The following is an 18554-nucleotide window of genomic DNA, read 5'->3' as shown; positions in this document are numbered from 1 at the left end:
GGGGGTGTCCCCGAGGGGAGGGGGAAGTGTGTCAGTATTTAAAGGGGGGTCCCTGAGGGGAGGGGGGAGTGTGTCAGTATTTACAGGTGAATCCCTGAGGGAAGGGGGGAGTGTGTCAGTATTTACAGGGGGGAGGGTCCTCGAGGGGAGGGGGGAGTGTGTCAATATTTACAGGGGGGTCCCCGGGGCGAGGGGGGTGGGAGGTGGGCGAGTGTGTCAGTATTTACAGGGAGGTGCATGGTGGGAGGGGAGAGTGTGTCAGTATTTACACGGGGGTCCTCGAGGGGAGGGTGTGTGTGTCAGTATTTACAGGGGGTCTCCGAGGGGAGGGGGGAGTGTGTCAGTATTTACAGGGGGTCTCCGAGGGGAGGGGGGAGTGTGTCAGTATATACGGGGGGACCCTGAGGGGACTGGGGAGTGTGTCAGTATTTACAGGGGGGGTCCCTGAGGGAAAGAGGGAGTGTGTCAGGACTTATGGGGGGGGGTCCCTGAGGGGAGGTGGGAGTGTCAATATTTACACGGGGGTCCCCCGAGGGGAGGGGGGAGTGTGTCAGTATTTACAGGGGGCACCTCGAGGGGAGGGGGTGTGTGTCATTATTTACAGGTGGGGTCCCCGGGGGGAGGGGGGAGTGTGTCAGTATTTACAGGGGGGGGTCCCTGAGGGGAGGGGGGAGTGTGTCAGTATTTACAGTGGGTGTCCCCGAGGGGCGGGGCGGGTGTGACAGTATTTAAGGCGGGTGTGTGTTCCCTTGGTTGGGGAGTGTGCCAGGGGATGTTTACATATTCCCTCCAGATATGTCAGCAGCCCTTCCATTACCTTGCTCTGTTAACCATAACGTTTGACTATTCACCTCTGAGGGGCCTCACAGCCATGTTCAATCCCCTCTCTGACCCGAAACATATAGTTTTTGACTACCTCGGCCTTAGCCCCTTGCTTCTACCTCATACCTCTTGCCTTCACCAATTCTATTGCATCTTGAAACCTACACCCTCCTGCCCCCACCCCAGTCTGTATACAAGACCAGCCCTGTCAGTCCCGGGTATGTATACCGCTGTCAGCCCTAACCTCGGACTGAGTTAAATACTGTGCATCTGGTAATGAATTCACTAATTCAGCACAGGCAGTGAAACGGACCCAAGGACAGAGCTGTGTGACATAGTAGCATGGTTGACATCTCATGGCCACAGACCCTGCGTCTGCACAGCTTGTACCATGTTCCAGACGCCAGCGTTGTGCTGAATTTTGGGAGCATGTAAGGTTACAGTTACTGTCACACCCTATATCCCAGAATGAGGCCTTTTAACCCATAATGCCTGTGCCAGCCCTTTGATAATGGTATCCGCTTAGTTCTGCCTACTCTTACCCCACAGCCCTGCATTATTACCCCTTCATTGAAGATTTTTTAAAAAATTCATTTACAGGATGAGGGCGCCACTGACTGGGCCAGCGTTTATTCCCATCCCTAATTGTCCAGAGGGCAGTTACGAGTCAACCATATTGGCTGTGGGTCTGGAGCCATATGTAGGCCCGGCTAGGTAAGGATGGCAGTTTCCTTCCCTGAAGTGCATTAGTGACCCAGATGGGTTCTTCCAACAATCAGCAATGGATTCAGGGTCATCATTAGACTCTCCATTCTCGATTTTGCCATGCTGGGATTCGAACCTGGGTCCCCAGGCCATTAGCCACTAGATTAACAGTCCAGCGATAATACCACTGGCCATTGCCTCCCCTGCCTTTATTCAATTCCCTTCCAAACATGAACCTCAAAGTGCGTACCAGAGCACAAAGCCGGGGTTGAATGGCAGAGCAGACTCAATGGGCCGAATGGCCGAATTCTGCTCCTCCTATGGTCTTAGAACAGCTCACTGTGGAAACAGAGGACCAGTTGAATGCTGCCTAGCAGAACTGAGGACTTGGTATAGAACAGAATTGTCAAATAGAATAGAAATGGTTAAATTGGTTGACGAACAATGAGTATAGCATGTGGTGGAGGCAAGATCAATTAGACCATAAGACATAGGAGCCATTCGGCCTACCGTGTCCACTCCGCCATTCAATCATGGCTGATGGGCATTTCAGCACCACTTACCCACACTCTCCCTGTATCCCTTAATTCCTTGCGAGATCAACAATTTATCACTCTCTGCCTTGAAGACATTTAACGTCCCGGCCTCCAATCGCTCCGTAGCAGTGAATTCCACCGGCCCACCAATCTCTGGCTCCTCATTTCCATTTTAAACTGACCCACTCTAATCCTAAGGCTGTGCCCACAGGTGTTAGTCTCCCCACCTAATGAAAACAAATTCTCAGCGTCCACCCTTTCTAAGCCATGCATTATCATGTAAGTTTCTATCAGATCTCCCCTCAACCTTCTAAACGCTAATGAATATAATCCCAGGATCCTCAGCCGTTCATCATATGTTAGGCCTGCCAATTGAGCCATTTTATTGGTCAGAGTATTGAGTACAGGAGTTGCGAGGTCATGTTGCGGCTGTCCAGGATATTGGTTAGGCCACTGTTGGAATATTGCGTGCAATTCTGGTCTCCTTCCTATCGGAAAGATGTTGTGAAACTTGAAAAGGTTCAGAAAAGATTTACAAGGATGTTGCCAGGGTTGGAGGATTTGAGCTACAGGGAGAGGCTGAACAGGCTGGGGCTGTTTTCTCTGGAGTTTCAGAGGCTGAGGGGTGACCTTATAGAGGTTTACAAAATTATGAGGGGCATTGATAGGGTAAATTGGCAAAGCCTTTTCCCTGGGGTGAGGGAGTCCAGAACTGGAGGGCATAGGTTTAGGGTGAGAGGGGAAAGATATAAGAGAGACCTAAGGGTCAACTTTTTCACGCAGAGGGTGGTGTGTGTATAGAATGAGCTGCCAGAGGAAGTGGTGGAGGCTGCAACATTTAAGAGGCATTTGGATGGGTATATGAATAGGAAGGGTTTGGAGGGATATGGACCGGGTGCTGGCAGGTGGGACGAGATTGGGTTGGGATATCTGGTCGGCATGGACAGGTTGGACCGAAGGGTCTGTTTACATGCTGCACATCTCTATGACTCTATGTGAGAGGAATTTAGCTGGTTATTTGGATTGAAGTAACAGATGCAGGCACTCTGGGCTGAATGGCATCCTTCTGCACTATAATAATTGTGATTCTGTACTTTTTATCGATGCCCATGAGGGGAATAAGAGCGAGTGTAATTATTGTTTGAGGATAATGAAGGGATTGTTGTACAATAGCTGGACGTGGCAGGGGCAATGTGGATGCAACATTAACTGTGTGATAAAACAGTGGTGGTGTCCCTACCCCTGGACTGGGAAGCTCAAGTCCCACCTCATCCAGAAGGCAGATCAGAAAAAATAGGCAGAGAGTAACAGTAACAGTTCTAGGGGAAGGCAATGGCTGAGTGGTATTATGGCTGAGAGAGTGGTGCTGGAAAAGCACAGCAGGTCAGGCAGCAACTGAGGAGCAGGAGAATCGACGTTTCGGGCAGAAGCCCTTCATCTGGATTCCTGATGAAGGGCTTCTGCCCGAAACGTCGATCCTCCTGCTCCTGAGTTGCTGCCTGACCTGCTGTGCTTTTCCAGCACCACTCTCTCGACTGTGATCTCCAGCATCTGCGGTCCTCAATGTCTCCTGGTGGTATTAGCACGGGCCTGTTATTCCCCACACCCAGGAAATGATCTGGGGGACCGGGGTTCACATCCCACCATGACAGATGGCAGAATTTGAATAAAGTTCGGGCATTAAGGGTCTAATGAATTGATGGTCAGAAAAAGAACCCGTCTGGTTCACTAATACACTTCAGGGAAGGAAACTGTCATCCTTCCCTGGGCTGGTCTACATGTGACTCCAGACCCACAACAATTTGGTTGACTCGTAACTGCCCTCTGGGCAATTAGGGGTGGGCAATAAATGCTGGGTCGAGACAGTATCACCCTCATCCCGGGAATTATTGAAGAAGAAACAGTCAGTTTTTCGCTCCCCTCGGGTACCCCCCTGTAAATACTGACACACTCGCTGAAGAATGGTTGCTCGGGGTCAGTACTGGGGCCCTTGTTTTCCCTGAAATATATCCATGATCTGGATTCTGGTGTGCAGGGGACAATTTCAAACCTTGCTGATGACACAACACCTGGAAGACCAGTAAGGAAGACAGTGTAGAATTCCTAAATTATGTAGACAAATAGACAGGCAGCTGACAGATCAATAGCGATGCATTTAGTGAGAATTACATGGACAGTCAGTCTAAAATAAAACATATAGTTCTTGAGCCGTGTGAGAGCAGAGGGACTTTGGCAAATGTATGTATAAATCACGAAAGGTGGCAGCTCAAGGTGGGGGGAGAAGTTAATAAAGCTTGCTTGTTCTTGAGATTTATTAATCAGGACATTGAGTACAGGAGCAGGGAGATTGTGCTGAACTAACACAGGTCACTGGTTCGATCTCAGCTGGAATATTGTGTATAGCTCTGGGCACCACACTATAGAGAGAACATGGACATACTGGGGAGAGTGCTGAAAAGGTTCCAAGGGAATAGTTCCATGGGTGAACTGTGAAGATAGACAACACAGGTCAGGACTATTCTCCTTGGAGAGTAGAAGGTGATCTGATGGAGGTTTACAAAGTCACGAGAAATCTGGACAGAGTAGATAGGGAGACGTTCCCACTTGTAGAAAGTTCAAGAACAAATGGATTTAAAGTCACTAACGGAAACAGAAATTGCTGGAGAAACTCAGCAGGTCTGCGGGGAGAAATCGGAGTTAATGTTAAGTGTCCAGGGACCCTGAGAGTCATAGAGATGCACAGCACGGAAACAGACCCTTCAGTCCAACTCGTCCATGCCAACCAGATATCCTAAACTAATCTAGTCTCATTTGCCAGCATTTGGCCCATATTCCTGTCATCCCTTCCTGTTCATAAACCCATCCAGATGCCTTTTAAATGTTGTCATTGTACCAGCGTCCACCACCTCCTGTTTGAGATTAAAAAAAAACACTGCAGATGCTGAAATCCAAGGTAGACAGGCAGGAGGCTGGAAGAACACATCAAGCCAGGCAGCATCAGCCAGAGAACTCAACGTTTCAGGTATAACCCTTCTTCAGGACTGTTCAGGACTGTGGGTTACACCTGAAATGTTGACCTCTCTACCTCCTGATGCTACCTGGCTTGCTGTGTTCTTCCAGCCTCCTGCTTGTCCACCATTTCCTCTGGCAGCTCATTCCATATACACTCCACCCTCTGCGTGAAAAACTTCTCCCTTAAGTCCCTTTTAAATCTTTCCCCTCTCACCTTAAATCTATGCCCCTCTAGTTTTGGACTCCCCTACCCTGGGGAAAAGACCTTGACTATTCACCTTATCCATGCCCCTCATGATTTTATAGACCTCTATAAGGTCACCCCTCAGCCTCTGATGCTCCAGGGAAAACAGCCCCAGCCTGTTCAGCCTCTCCCTATAGCTCAAGCCCTCCAACCCTGGCAACATCCTTGGATGAGTTGGACCGAAAGGTCTGTTTCCATGCTGTACATCTCTATGACTCTAACATCCTTGCAAACCTCTTCTGAACCCTTTCAAGTTTCACAACATCCTTCTGATAGGAAGGAGACCAGAATTACACACAGTATTCCAAAAGTGACCTAACCAATGTCCTGTACAGCCACACCATGACCTCCCAACTCCTGTACTCAATGCACTGACCAATAAAGGCAAGCATACCAGACGCCTCCTTCACTATTCTGTCTACCTGCGACTCCACTTTCAAGGAGCTATGAACTGAGGTCTCTTTGTTCAGCAACATTTCCCAGCGCCCTACCATTAAGTGTGTAAGTTCTGCTCTGAATTGCTTGATCAAAATGTAACACCTCACATTAATCCAAATTAAACTCTGTCTGCCTTAAGCCTTGTCACTCCTTAAACCAGGAGCAAAGGTCCCGTTGGGGATGGGGGGGCATTGTGGCATTTGGAGGATACACCCAGAGGTTGAGTGAGTTCATAAAACCTGGACACTCTAACCACCAACAACAAGATAAGCACCTAGAGAGTCAACAGTGATGTGTACACAGTGTTGGTACACCAGAATGAAAAGTCAAAGTGAATAAATAACTCATCAGATCTGGAAAGATCTTTTACCCAGTCAGAGATCTTATCTGTACTTCATGTTTTATGGGATATGGGTGTCACTGGCTGGACCCTGCATTTATCACCCCATCCCTAATTGCCCCCTTGAGAAGGTGGGGGGGGGGGGGGGGTAAGCTGCCTTCTTGAACTGCCGCAGTCCCGTGTAATGTGGGATGTTGTTTGGAAGGGAGTTCCAGGGTTCTGACGCAGAGGCACTGAAGGAATGGCCGATGTATTTTCAAGTCGGGATGGGGAGGGGCTCGGAGGGGAACTGGCAAGGGGGATGGTGTTTGCTCGTATCTGCTGCGTTTGTCCTTCTAGATGGTAGACGTCAGGAGTTTGGAAGCTACCTTGCTGAGATGCTGCAGTGCATCCTATAGACACACTGCGCGGCAGTGGTAAAGGGAGTGAGTATTGAAGGTGGTGGTTATGGTTCCCATGAAGCAGACTGCTTTGTTCTGGTTGGTATTTAGCTTAGTGAGGTGCTGTTGGAGCTGCACCCATCCAGGTAAATGGAGAGTATGCGGATGTAGGTTTGCTCGCTGAGCTGGAAGGTTCGTTTTCAGATGTTTCGTCACCATACTAGGTAACATCTTCAGTGAGCCTCCAACTGAAGCACCGGTGGTGTAGCCCGCTTTCTATTTATATGTTTGAGTTTCTTTGGGTTGGTGATGTCATTTCCTGTGGTGACACTCCCACAGTCCAAAGATGTGCAGGTCAGGTGAATTGGCCGTGTTAAATTGCCCATAGTGTTAGGTGCATTAGTCAAGGGTAAATATAGAGTAGGGGAATGGGTTTGGATGGGTTTCTCTTCGGAGGGGCTGTGTGGACTTGTTGGGCCGAAGGGCCTGTTTCCACACTGTAGAGAATCTAATCATTTCCTGGTGATGTCATTTCCTGTTCTTTTTCTCAGGGGGTGGTAAATGGGATCCAAGTCAATGTGTTTGTTGATAGAGTTCTGGTTGGAATGCCATGCTTCTAGGAATTCTTGCGCGTGTCTCTGTTTGGCTTGTCCCAGGATGGATGTGTTGTCCCAGTCGAAGTGGTATGTAAGGATACTAGTGAGAGAGGGTCATGTCGCTTTGTGGCTAGTTGGTGTTCATGTATCCTGGTGGCTAGTTTTCTCCTGACGTGTGCCTGATAGACAGCCATGTTTGAATGGCAGAGTAGACTTGATGGGCTGAATGGTCCAATTCTGCTTCTTTATCTTATGGTGGACAGGCTTTGGGGACTCAGGAGGTGAGTTGCTCACTGCAGAATTCCCAGTGCAGTGGGAATTCTGACCTGCTCTTTATAGCTACAGTATAGCTATTCTAGTTGCGTTTCTGGTCAATGGTACCAGCAACAATATGGACAGTGGGAGGTTTAGTGATGATACTGCCATTGTACAATGATTAGCTTCTCTCCTGTGGGACTTGTCCATCATGTATGTTACTTGATGTCATAAGTCTAAGAACCGCAGATGCTGGAAATCTGAACCAAAAACAGAAATTGCTGCAGAAACTCAGCAGGGTTTCGCAGCATCTTTGGAGAGAAAGCAGAATTAACGTTTCAGGGCCAGTGACCTTTCTTCAGAATGTTACTTGCCACTTGTCAGCCCAAACCTTGATATTGTCCAGATCTCATCGCATTTGGACACGGACTGCTTCAGTATCTGGGGAGTGGCAAATGGTGCTGGACATTGTGTAATCATCAGCGAACATCCCCACTTCTGACCTTATGGTGGAGGGAAGGGCATTGATGATGCAGCTGAAGATGGTTGGGCCTAGGACACTACCCTGAGGAACTCCTGTTGAGATGACCGGGAGTTGGGATGACTGACCTCCAACAACCACCACCATCTTCCTATGTGTCAGGTATGACTCTAACCCACAGAGAGTGTTCTTCCTATGGCTATGTACAGTAACTTTGCTGAAGTCTCTGAGATTTATATTTTCAAATGGGACTGATGAAAGGACTTTGCATGTTAGAATCGTGGGTCAAAGTGACTCTGTAAGTTCAAACCAGTGTCTAATTTCTTGCTCGAGAAACTGGAAGCACTGGAGAAACTCAGCAGGTCTGGTAGCCTCTGCAGAGAGAGAAAAACAGAGAGTTAACCCTTTGACTCCAGTGACTCTTTGCCAGAACTGGTCTCACCTCTTGCTTTCCCAGGATTCCAAAACATAACATTTCAATGTGAAGGATGACTTTGGACATTGACATTCCAATGGCATTCCTGTAAAAAATCCTTGACGCTCAAGAGATCAAGAGGTGATTTATCCGAGGTGTTTTGACAAAGAAATTGTTCTCATCGATGGTGTCATAGAGTTGTGCAGCATGGAAATAGACCTGTTGGCCCAACTTGTCCATGCCGACCAGATATCCTAACCTAATCTAGTCCCATTTGCCAGCATTTGGCCCATATCCCTCTAAACCCTTCCCACTCAATTATCGATCCTTTTAAATGTTCTCATTGTACCAGCCTCTACCACCCCCTCTGGCAGCTCATTCCATATATGGACCTCCGTACCACAGAGAGCTGTGGGGTAAAGACCTTGTGTATATTGAAGGCTGAGACAGATTCTACATCAGTCGGGGAGTCAAGGGTTATGGACATGGGGAATGTTGGATCACCCACACTTGGAGGACACTCGAGGGGTCGAATGGCTTCCTCCTGTTCTTATTTCTTAAAACCTTCCAAAAGGAGGAGATGGATATGGGAGCTTTGTGAGGAAAGAGTGAGAGGGAGCAGGACTAACTGGACTGAACGAGTCGGTGCAAAGTGACAGACTGACTAGGTTCTCTCAGGGGTGAGCTCTTCACTGATTCTGTGGCTGTTTCTCTTGCGCAGTGACACTTACCAGCTGCCAGGGACAGAACCACATCCGTTGCAACCGATAAGATGAGGCTGCTATTTTGGACTCTAAGCAGAAGAAACCCTGCAAGGCCCCCCCCCCCCCCCAAAGGGTCAAAGCAGCATCTGTGGAGAGAGAAAGCCCAGGGAGGGGTTTGATGTATCTGGGGTTGGAAATAATGAGACTCGTACTTTGTACCAAATAGAACGGTAATGGAAGGGTAGTGGAGAGGTACCTGACCCGGGAGGAAAGAATCTTTGCAAAAGAAAACATTGCAATTCTTCAGCTCCTTTTGCAACCACAGAACATGCTAAATCATCTCACAGCCACTGGAGTTCTTTTATGGAAGTGGTCACTACTGTAACATGAGAGCATAGTGCAAGCTGCCTTGAGCAGCAACACAACTGGGATTCTGTAATCTCAAAGGAAAAAGCCAACTGGAACACATCTGGTATCTCTGGCAACTGTTCCCCCCATCCCAAATTAACATTGAATTGAGTGGCTTCCTCAAGCCATTACAGAGGGCAGCTAAAGGGGTAGTCTGTGGAGTCTGGAGTCATGTGTAGAGCCAGACGGGCTAAGGATGGCAGATTTCCTTCACCGAAGGACCAGTTGTGGTGTTTCCTTTTACAACACAATCGATCATACTTTCATGGGCGCCACCACTGAGCCACTCGCTATCAATGATAGATTGAAATCACACTGTGGCTTTTGAACTCTGGACCTCAATGCGTCAGGTCAGGTGATGGTGGGGGCAGCTGCCAAAGTCACCTTGTGAATCAGTCTGGCCTCTTTCCTGCTGTTGAACAGATTTTGTCATCATGTGGAGTTTTGTTTTATTTGCTAATGGGATGAGGTTGTCACTGGCTGGACCCAGCATTTAGCACCCATCCCTAATTGCTCAGAGGGCAGTCAACCACATTGCTGTGGGTCTGGAGTCATGTGTAGGCCAGACCAGGTAAGGGTAGCAGTTTCCTTCGCTAAAGAACATTCGTGAACCAGATGGATTTTTCCGACAATCGATTCGAGGTCGTCCTTAGATTCTTAATTCCAAATTTCTACTGAATTCAAATTTCACCATCTGCCGTGGTGGGATTTGAACCGGGGACCCCAGACACCACCTGGATTAACAGTCCAGTGATAACGCCACCAGGCCGTCTCCCCGCCCAATGTGGCATTCTTGTGTTTGTCTTGACGAGCGCAAGGTGAAAAGCTTCAGCAACACGAATCACTTTAGAGCAGTGCTTTGAAATGAGTATAAAAGCCAGTGAGTGGTATTTTGCCTCTGCGTTGTTGATCTACTTCCTGTTAAAGTAGAGGCTGGGGACCGGTTCATGGCATTGGCTACAATGAGATGTTATTGACAGCAACCTGAGCAGTGTAAACAGAGAGACAGCGTGAAAGCTAACACCGTTGAGCACTTTAACATTCACATTCAGGATGTGGCGTGTTCGGTGTCAGACACCATTCTCAACTCATCTGACTGATTTTCCCCCCTCCCTGGTTGTCCCCACAACAATTCCGCTCACAATTCCTGCTTTCAATTACCACTTCTTTGCATTTCTGACACTTTCTCAAATGCCAACACTTTCTGGAGGCATCTTAGGTTAGCACCTGTTCCCTTGGCCCATTTCGGTCCAAACGCCAGCTCTTCGACACAGACTGCCTCTCAGATGTCAGTCCTCCATTCTATAAGTGACGTTGCTCCTTATTCACTGAATGCCACTGTGTGTTTGGCATAACCAAACACTTGCAGGGGATAGCAGAGGACACTGATTCTAATTTACATAGCAGGACATGCAGAACGAGCGAGAAAGATCTCAAATCTATACTGAGACCACAATCACGTCTACTGGCCTGGATCCTAATGTGGCAATGGTGGAGATGCTGTCACATTCCTCCTCTGAAGACTGACAACAACTCCTGGTTTTTCCACACATGTGGAATTCCAGATGATTCTACACTGTGTAATGGCAGAAAAGGGCTGCAATCAATTAGAAATTACAGAAATGTCAAGAGTTTAGAAGCTAATTGAAGGTTTGAGTACTTCACATAGAACAACAGATACCAGGGAGTGCATTATATACGAGTTGAGATACAAAGTAACTGATACCCCAGAATGAATTACAGTCTGGAATCTAATCGAGGGGTTCAGGGTAGTTTATATTCAGAATAATAGATACCTGGGAGTGAGTTACAGTCTGGAATCTAATCGAGGGGTTCAGGGTGGTTTATATACAGAATAACAGATACCCGGGAGGGTGTTACAGATTGGGATCTAATCAAGGGGTTCAGGGTGGTTTATACACAGAATAACAGATACCCGGGAGGGTGTTACAGATTGGAATCTAGTCGAGGGGTTCAGGGGGGTTTATATACAGAATAACAGATACCCAGGAGTGAGTTACAAACTGGAATCTAATCGAGGGGTTCAGGGTGGTTTATACACAGAATAACAGATACCTGGGAGTGTGTTACAGACTGGAATCTAGTCGAGGGGTTCAGGGTAGTTTATATTCAGAATAACAGATACCTGGGAGTGATTTACAGATTGGAATCTAGTCGAGGGGTTCAGAGTGGTTTATATACAGAATAACAGATACCTGGGAGTGAGTTAAAGATTGGGATCTAATCAAGGGGTTCAGGGTGGTTTATACACAGAATAACAGATAGCCAGGAATGAGTTACAGACTAGAATCTAATCGAGGGGTTAGGGAGATTTATATACAGAATAACAGATACCCAGGAGTGAGTTACAGTCTGGAATCTAATTGAGGGGTTCAGGGTGGTTTATATACAGAATAACAGATACCTGGGAATGAGTTACAGACTGGAATCTAATCGAGGTGCTCGGGGTGGTTTATATACAGAATAACAGATACCCCGGGAGTGAGTTACAGTCTGGAATCTAATTGAGGGGTTCAGGGTGGTTTATATACAGAATAACAGATACCTGGGAATGAGTTACAGACTAGAATCTAATTGAGGGGTTCAGGGTGGTTTATATACAGAATAACAGATACCTGGGAATGAGTTACAGACTGGAATCTAATTGAGGGGTTCAGGGTGGTTTATATACAGAATAACAGATACCTGGGAGTGAGTTACAGACTGGAATCTAATCGAGGTGCTCGGGGTGGTTTATATACGAATAACAGATACTGGGTATAGCTTCTCTCTCACTTTTTCTCTCTCCAGTTCAGGCCGTAAGGTCTGGTGGTCGCACTGAGAGAATACTGCTCTGTTGGAGGTGTCTGCTTTCGGTTAAACCCTTTGGTGGACTTTAGGGACCCCACCCGTTCCAAAAGTTTGTTTCTCCTCCAGTATCTTCCAGTTTACATCAGTACAAAGTAAAACAAATTGAGTTTATTGTTGGGGGGGGGGGGGGGGGGGGTTGGGTAGCTCGCTGTGAGCAGATTGGTCGCCTGCAGCTGTGACATCACCCACCCCTTCAAAAATGGACCGCCCTGTCGGCCTGAGCCTGCCTGAAGATGCTGGAGGCGCTACAGAAATGCAGCTCCTTTTTTTTTGGAAAAGTGCTTGCTGGTCTCTGGAGTCTCGCCAGCGTGGAGCTGGCCGGACAGCTATTCGGCTACAGGATGCTTCAAGAGCAAGCGATGCCTCTTTAAGTGTTGAGTCCCCTGGGGAGACTGGGAAAAGGAATCAGTTTCCTGTTGGCAAAGGTCTGTCCTTCCTGGTGTGTGAGGAATAGTCCTAACAGTTCAGGGAAGGTGCTGGGGGAAGAGCAGGGGGGGGTGGTGGGGGGAAGATTATATTTAAATGAAGGAGGTCCTGAGCCAAGTTCCTCCGCCAAGTTTATGTCCTGCCCCGTCCCCGGAGCACCAGTCTGCAGCAGGATGGGGCAGGTGGGCGTCGGAGGAATGGCCGGGGTTAGGAGGCTGAGGTGGAAGATCCGCTTGGCGTTGCTGACAGCTCTAGCGGTCTCTCTGGCTTTTTCCAGCCTGGCTGTGGCTGTCCTGTCCTGGCTCAAGTGTCGCAGTCTGTCCCGGTCTCTGCAAGCCTGGGAGAGTAGCCTTCAGAGACAAGTAAGGAGGGCTGGGGAGGGGGGGGGGGGGGGGTGGTAGGGCATTCCTCGGGATTTGGAGGGAGGGAAGGTGGACTGAGCTTGAAATGAACAGGGGGCGAGGGGAAAGTGTCGTGCTCAAATGCATTTTGATTTGGTCAAATGGGGGGTGGCTTTCGCGCAGTTTGTTTGTCTGAGTTTTTGTTTTTGCGGAGTGTTGGAGCAGCGAGAGGTTTTAATCTGCAGTTTTTGGTGTTGCTGGTCAGAGTGTCGCCTCTTCCCTGTCTGTCTGGTCCTGGCAGGTTCAGCTGCTCTCCGGGGTCTTCTCTCCCCCCCCCCCCCCCCCCAGGGTAGGCTGTGTGCGATTTCACCCACCTCCGGGCAGATTCAGTGCAATTTCACCCCCCCCCCCCCCCCCCCACCCCAGGACAGACTCTGTGCGATTCCCCCCACCCACCCCGCCTCCGGATTCTGCAATTTCACCCTCCACCCATCCCAGGGACTCTGTGCAATTTCGCCCCCCACCCCAGGGTAGACTCTGTGCAATGTCGCCCCCCCCCCCACCCCAGGGTAGACTCTGTGCAATGTCACCCCCACCCATCCCAGGGATTCTGTGCAATTTCGCCCCCCCACCGCAGGGTAGACTCTGTGCAATGTCACCCCCACCCATCCCAGGGACTCTGTGCAATTTCGCCCCCCACCCCACCCCCCCCCCCCACCCCAGGGTAGACTCTGTGCAATGTCACCCCCACCCATCCCAGGGATTCTGTGCAATTTCGCCCCTCTCCACCCACCCCAGGGTAGACTCTGTGCAATTTCGCCCCCCACCCCAGGGTAGACTCTGTGCAATGTCACCCTCTCCACCCACCCCAGGGTAGACTCTGTGCAATACTCCCGTGATGTGGAGGAGCCGGTGTTGGAGGGGGGTGGACGCAGTGGAAAATCACACAACTCCAGGTTAAGATCCAACAGGTTTATTTGGAAGGACAGTAATCTCAGGACTGTGTGCATTTGCCCTCTCCCCTCCCTGCCCTGCCCCGCCCCAGTCAGGACTGTGTGCATTATCCATCTGCCCACCCCCTCCACCAAACCAGGACTGTGTGCATCGCCCCCTCCCTCCCTCCCTCCCCCCGGGTCCCTGCAGAGTGGGGTGCGTTTTCCCTTGCACTAGACATCAGGGTTTAGTTCCTGAGGAGCATAGCTGACTCACTAATCCCCTGTGACCCCCACCCCCCACTGCCTTCCAATGAGAAGGTGGTGGGTTCAACTCCTTCCGACTTCCTCCCTTGCCAGCCCTGCCCTGCTTCAGGTGAGAAGGCTGAGATGCCTTGCTGTGTGGGCCAGGGGGAGCTAGGTTGAGTCTGAGCAAGCTCTGCCTACAGTCTACAAGTCTGGATTCACCCTGGGTGCACACTCCCTGGTGAGCTGGGAATCCATTGGGATTCTGTCGTGACAAGGATGTAAATCGAACATTCCAGCGCCCTTCGGCCCTCGATGTTGCACCGACCTGTGAAACCAGTCTGAAGCCCATCTAACCTACACTATTCCATTCTCGTCCATATGTTTATCCAATGACCATTTAAATCCCTTAAACGTGGCGAGTCCACTACTGTGGAGAAAGTGAGGTCTGCAGATGCTGGAGATCAAAGTTGAAACTTTATTGCTGGAACAGCACAGCAGGTCAGGCAGCATCCAGGGAACAGGAGATTCGACGTTTCGGGCACAGGCCCTTCTTCAGGAATGTGCCCGAAACGTCGAATCTCCTGTTCCCTGGATGCTGCCTGACCTGCTGTGCTGTTCCAGCAATAGAGTCTACTACTGTGTCTCATTCCTGATGATGAGCAGTTTTCCTGCTCAGATGCTGCCTGATCTGCTGTGCTTTTCCAGCACCACTCACCTGGAGTCTACTACTGTTCCACGCCCCGACTACTCTCTGAGTAAAGAAACTACCTCTGACATCTGTCCCATAGGAAGGATGTTATTAAACTGGGAAGAGTTCAGAAAAGATTCGCTGGGATATTGCCAAGACTGAGTTATCAGAATAGGCTGGGAATTGTTTCCCTGGAGTGTAGGAGGCTGACCTTTTTATAGAGGCTTATAAAATCATGAGGGGCATGGATAAAGTAAATAGCGCACGTCTTTTTCCCAGGGTGAGGGAGTCCAGAACTAGACTACATAGGTTTAGGGTGAGAGGGGAAAGATATAAACGAGACCTAAGGGGCAACTTTTTCACGCAGAGGGTTGTACATGGATGGAATGAGGAAGTGGTGGAGGCTGGTACAATTGCAACATTTAAAAGGCACCTGGATGGGTATATGAATAGGAAGGGTTTGGAGAGATGTGGGCCAAGTGCTGGCAAGTGGGACTAATTCAGTTTAGGGAACTTGGTCAGCATGGACATGTTGGACTGAAGGGTGTGTATCCGTACTGTATGACTGTTACTGAGCCTTCAGCTGCCCGAGCCCTAAGCTCTCCAGCTGCTACTTCCTCTTCCTCTGAGACATTGCCCGACCCTCTTTGACCAAGCTTCTGGTCACCTCTCCCTGGTCTGTCCTCCTGCACTACCATGAAACACCTAGGTGGATGTTTTACCATCTTCAAGAAGTGCAAGTTGCCATTGCCAATGCCCTCTGTATTGGCATCTGAGGTGACCTCCACCAATTCAAGTGTGTTAATACCATGTATACTCCAGTTCAGAGTCGATCTTGTGTATACGTTGACCCATGACCTTTGGGCCAAACAAAAGTTTCCTGATGCCATCTGGTTACCTGGGACGACAGGATGGTTCAGTGGTTAGCATTGCTTCCTCACAGAATCTGGGACCCGGGTTTGATTCCATCCTCTGGCGACTATCCAGCCTCTGCGACTAACCTGCACATTCTCCCTGTGTCTGCGTGGGTTTCCTTCCACAACCCAAAGATGTGCAGGTTAGGGTGGAAGGGCCATGGGAAATTGCCTGTAGTGTTCAGGGATATGTGAGTTGGATGCATTAGTCAGGGGTAAATGCAGAGTAATGGGGAATGGGTCTGGGTGGGTTACTCTTCGGAGGGTCGGTGTGGACTTGTTGGGCCGAAGAGCCTGTCTCCACACTGTAGGGAATCCGTATCATCGCTGCAAGAATTCTATTATCCAACCCCCAGCCTGCCACTGAAGCAATACTCACCCTGTGCAAGCCTACACAGTCAAAGGTGGCAGAGTGATGAGACGGCCTCGCGGTGTTACTCCAGAGACCTAGGTAACGTTCTAGGGACCTGGGTTCGAATCCGGCTGCGGTAGATGGAGGGAAATTGGTGACCATGAATCAATTGTTGATTGTCGGGGGCGGTGGGGTGATATCTGTCTGATTCACTCATGTCCTTTAAGGACGGAAGCTGCTGTCCTTACCTGGAGTGGCCTACGTGGGCGTCCAGGCCCACAGCAATGTGGTTGACTCTTAACTGCCCTCGGGGAGGGGCAATAAATGCTGGCCCAGCCACATTCTGTAAATGAATCAAAAGGAAGCTTTGTTCCTGTCCAGTATAGGATAGCCATTGCTCTTTGGTGCTCACCTTAAGGGGGTATGATGGGAGCAGTCTCCAGCCTGCTCAGTTTATAATCCCCTGATGTACCACTGCAAATGTTTATCCTTGACCGAGGAGGGGGTCTATGCTTATTGGAAGTTGACGGGAGTTGAGGTTGTGATCTGAGAAGGTGTGACCTGTGTAGCAGACTCAAGGGGTTGAATGGCCTCCTACAGCTTCCAATGTGGATGCCAATGGGAGGGGCTGCAGTTCAACACCTAGTGAATGTTAACTTCTATCTCAGTTGACGTTACAGCTGCATGTTAGGCATCCTGATTGTGAGTGTAACTGATGGTGGACTGTGGGATCACATTTGTATGTGATTTTCCTGGCATCCACGCTGCTCTTAAACGGAGGTCACTGGTGACCACTTGGGGACACCCACCACCACCCAGGAGATCACCAGGGGGAGGGCTTGGATGGGGATTGGACAGGGGTCGGGAGCAGCGTGAAGTGGAAACTGATGACCAGACCTTACTGTTTGCATTTCTTAGCGTCACAAGCAGAGCTCCGTGCCAGGTGTGGAAGGAACTGCTGAGGGGAAGAGCTTTTTTTTTAAAAAAAAAACACAACAACAAAAAAAAACCTCTCTTGGCCCTCTCAGTTGCTGGCAGCCCCCTTTGGAAACCGACATCCACACAGTGACGCACTCCTGCGGTGAGCTCTTGGCAAACGACACAGTGGGCTGTCAAAAGCCAGGCAGAGCTGGCAAGGTGTAGGCAGTCTGCAGCAGCACGTACAAGCATGTCCCTGCTGCTGCTGCAGGCTATGGGGCAGTCTGTCTGCACACAGCAACACCCCACCCACTCCTCCACCGTCCCCCCCCACCACCCAACACACAGACGCGCGCAGTCTCTCTCGCGGTCTCTCTCTCTTGCACACTATCTCGCGCTCTCTCTCATGCACTCCCATGCGTGCACTCTCTCGTGCTCTCGCACATTCTCTCTCGCTCTCGCGTGCGCTCTTTCACGCTCTCTCTCTCACGCGCACTCTCTCTCTTGCACGCACACACACCCCAGTGCAGTAGTGGGCGTCCAATTGGGAATACGTTGGGGTTCATCTGCCAGAGACGATCTATCCCTACATTCCCCAAAACAGTGGCAGCCTGATCTTTGACACTATGAGCACTCCCTCGGCGCTGACCCTCTGACGGGTCAGCGCCAAGGGAGTGCCGCACTTTGAACCCTAACCTGGGCATTAAAAGTGTGAAAGTTATTTTGTGAGCCCTGAACCGGCTGTTAAAGAGAAACTTTATGGAGTATATTAATCTGACAAGAAAACTCCACAATGAACCAACAGTGGAGACAGGAATCATAGAGATGTACAGCATGGAAACAGACCCTTCGGTCCAACCCGTCTATGCCGACCAGATATCCCAACCCAATCTAGTCCCACCTGTTAGCACCCAGCCCATATCCCTCTAAACCCTTCTATTCATATATCCATCCTGAGGGGGACAAGACGTGAAAGTCCTTGTGATATGATGATTGTGATAATTTGGGAATCGGGGCCAACAATTGTGAGTTTGAATCTGAGAGTAGCAGCTTCTGAATTTAAACACGGTTAATAAATCTGGAATAATCTGAGCAGCTATCATCGATTTATAAAAACCCGTCTGGATCATTAATACCCCTTTCATAAAGGGAAATCCTCCCTCCTTATCCAGTCTGGAGGGTTTGAGCTATAGGGAGAGGTTGAACAGGCTGGGGCTGTTTTCCTTGGAACGTCGGAGACCGAGGGGTGACCATGTAGAGGTTTATAAAATCATGAGGGGTATGGGTAGGATAAATAGACAAAGTCTTTTCCCTGGGGTGGGGCAGTCCAGAACTAGAGGGCATAGGTTTAGGGTAAGAGGGGAAAGATCTAAATGGGACCTAAGGGACAACTTTTTCACGTGTGTGTACGGAATGAGCTGCCAAAGGAAGTGGTGGAGGCTGGTACAATTACGGCATTTAAAAGGCATCTGGATGGGTACATGAATAGGAAGGGTTTGGAGGGATATGGGCCAAGTGCTGGATGAG

General features: G+C 49.5%; 1 protein-coding gene across 1 annotated transcript in view; it reads left to right on the top strand.

Annotated features, from left to right (window-relative positions):
• The first annotated feature begins 12740 nt into the window (after positions 1-12740).
• Positions 12741-18554, top strand: part of tnfsf12 (TNF superfamily member 12) — a 45627-nt gene continuing 39813 nt past the window's right edge. Inside the window, exon 1 of the mRNA XM_043683454.2 lies at positions 12741-12995. Coding sequence (XP_043539389.1) covers positions 12768-12995 — 228 coding nt within the window. The 5' untranslated portion in view covers positions 12741-12767. The remainder of the gene's footprint in view (positions 12996-18554) is intronic.

The sequence above is a fragment of the Chiloscyllium plagiosum genome, unplaced genomic scaffold, assembly GCF_037043375.1.
Source record: "Chiloscyllium plagiosum isolate Xiang-an unplaced genomic scaffold, Cpla_swu_hap1 HiC_scaffold_44, whole genome shotgun sequence".
NCBI classification, from domain to species: Eukaryota; Metazoa; Chordata; class Chondrichthyes; order Orectolobiformes; family Hemiscylliidae; genus Chiloscyllium; species Chiloscyllium plagiosum.
The sequence above is the reverse complement of the archived record's forward strand: the minus strand, read 5'-3'. Positions and strand labels throughout refer to the sequence as shown.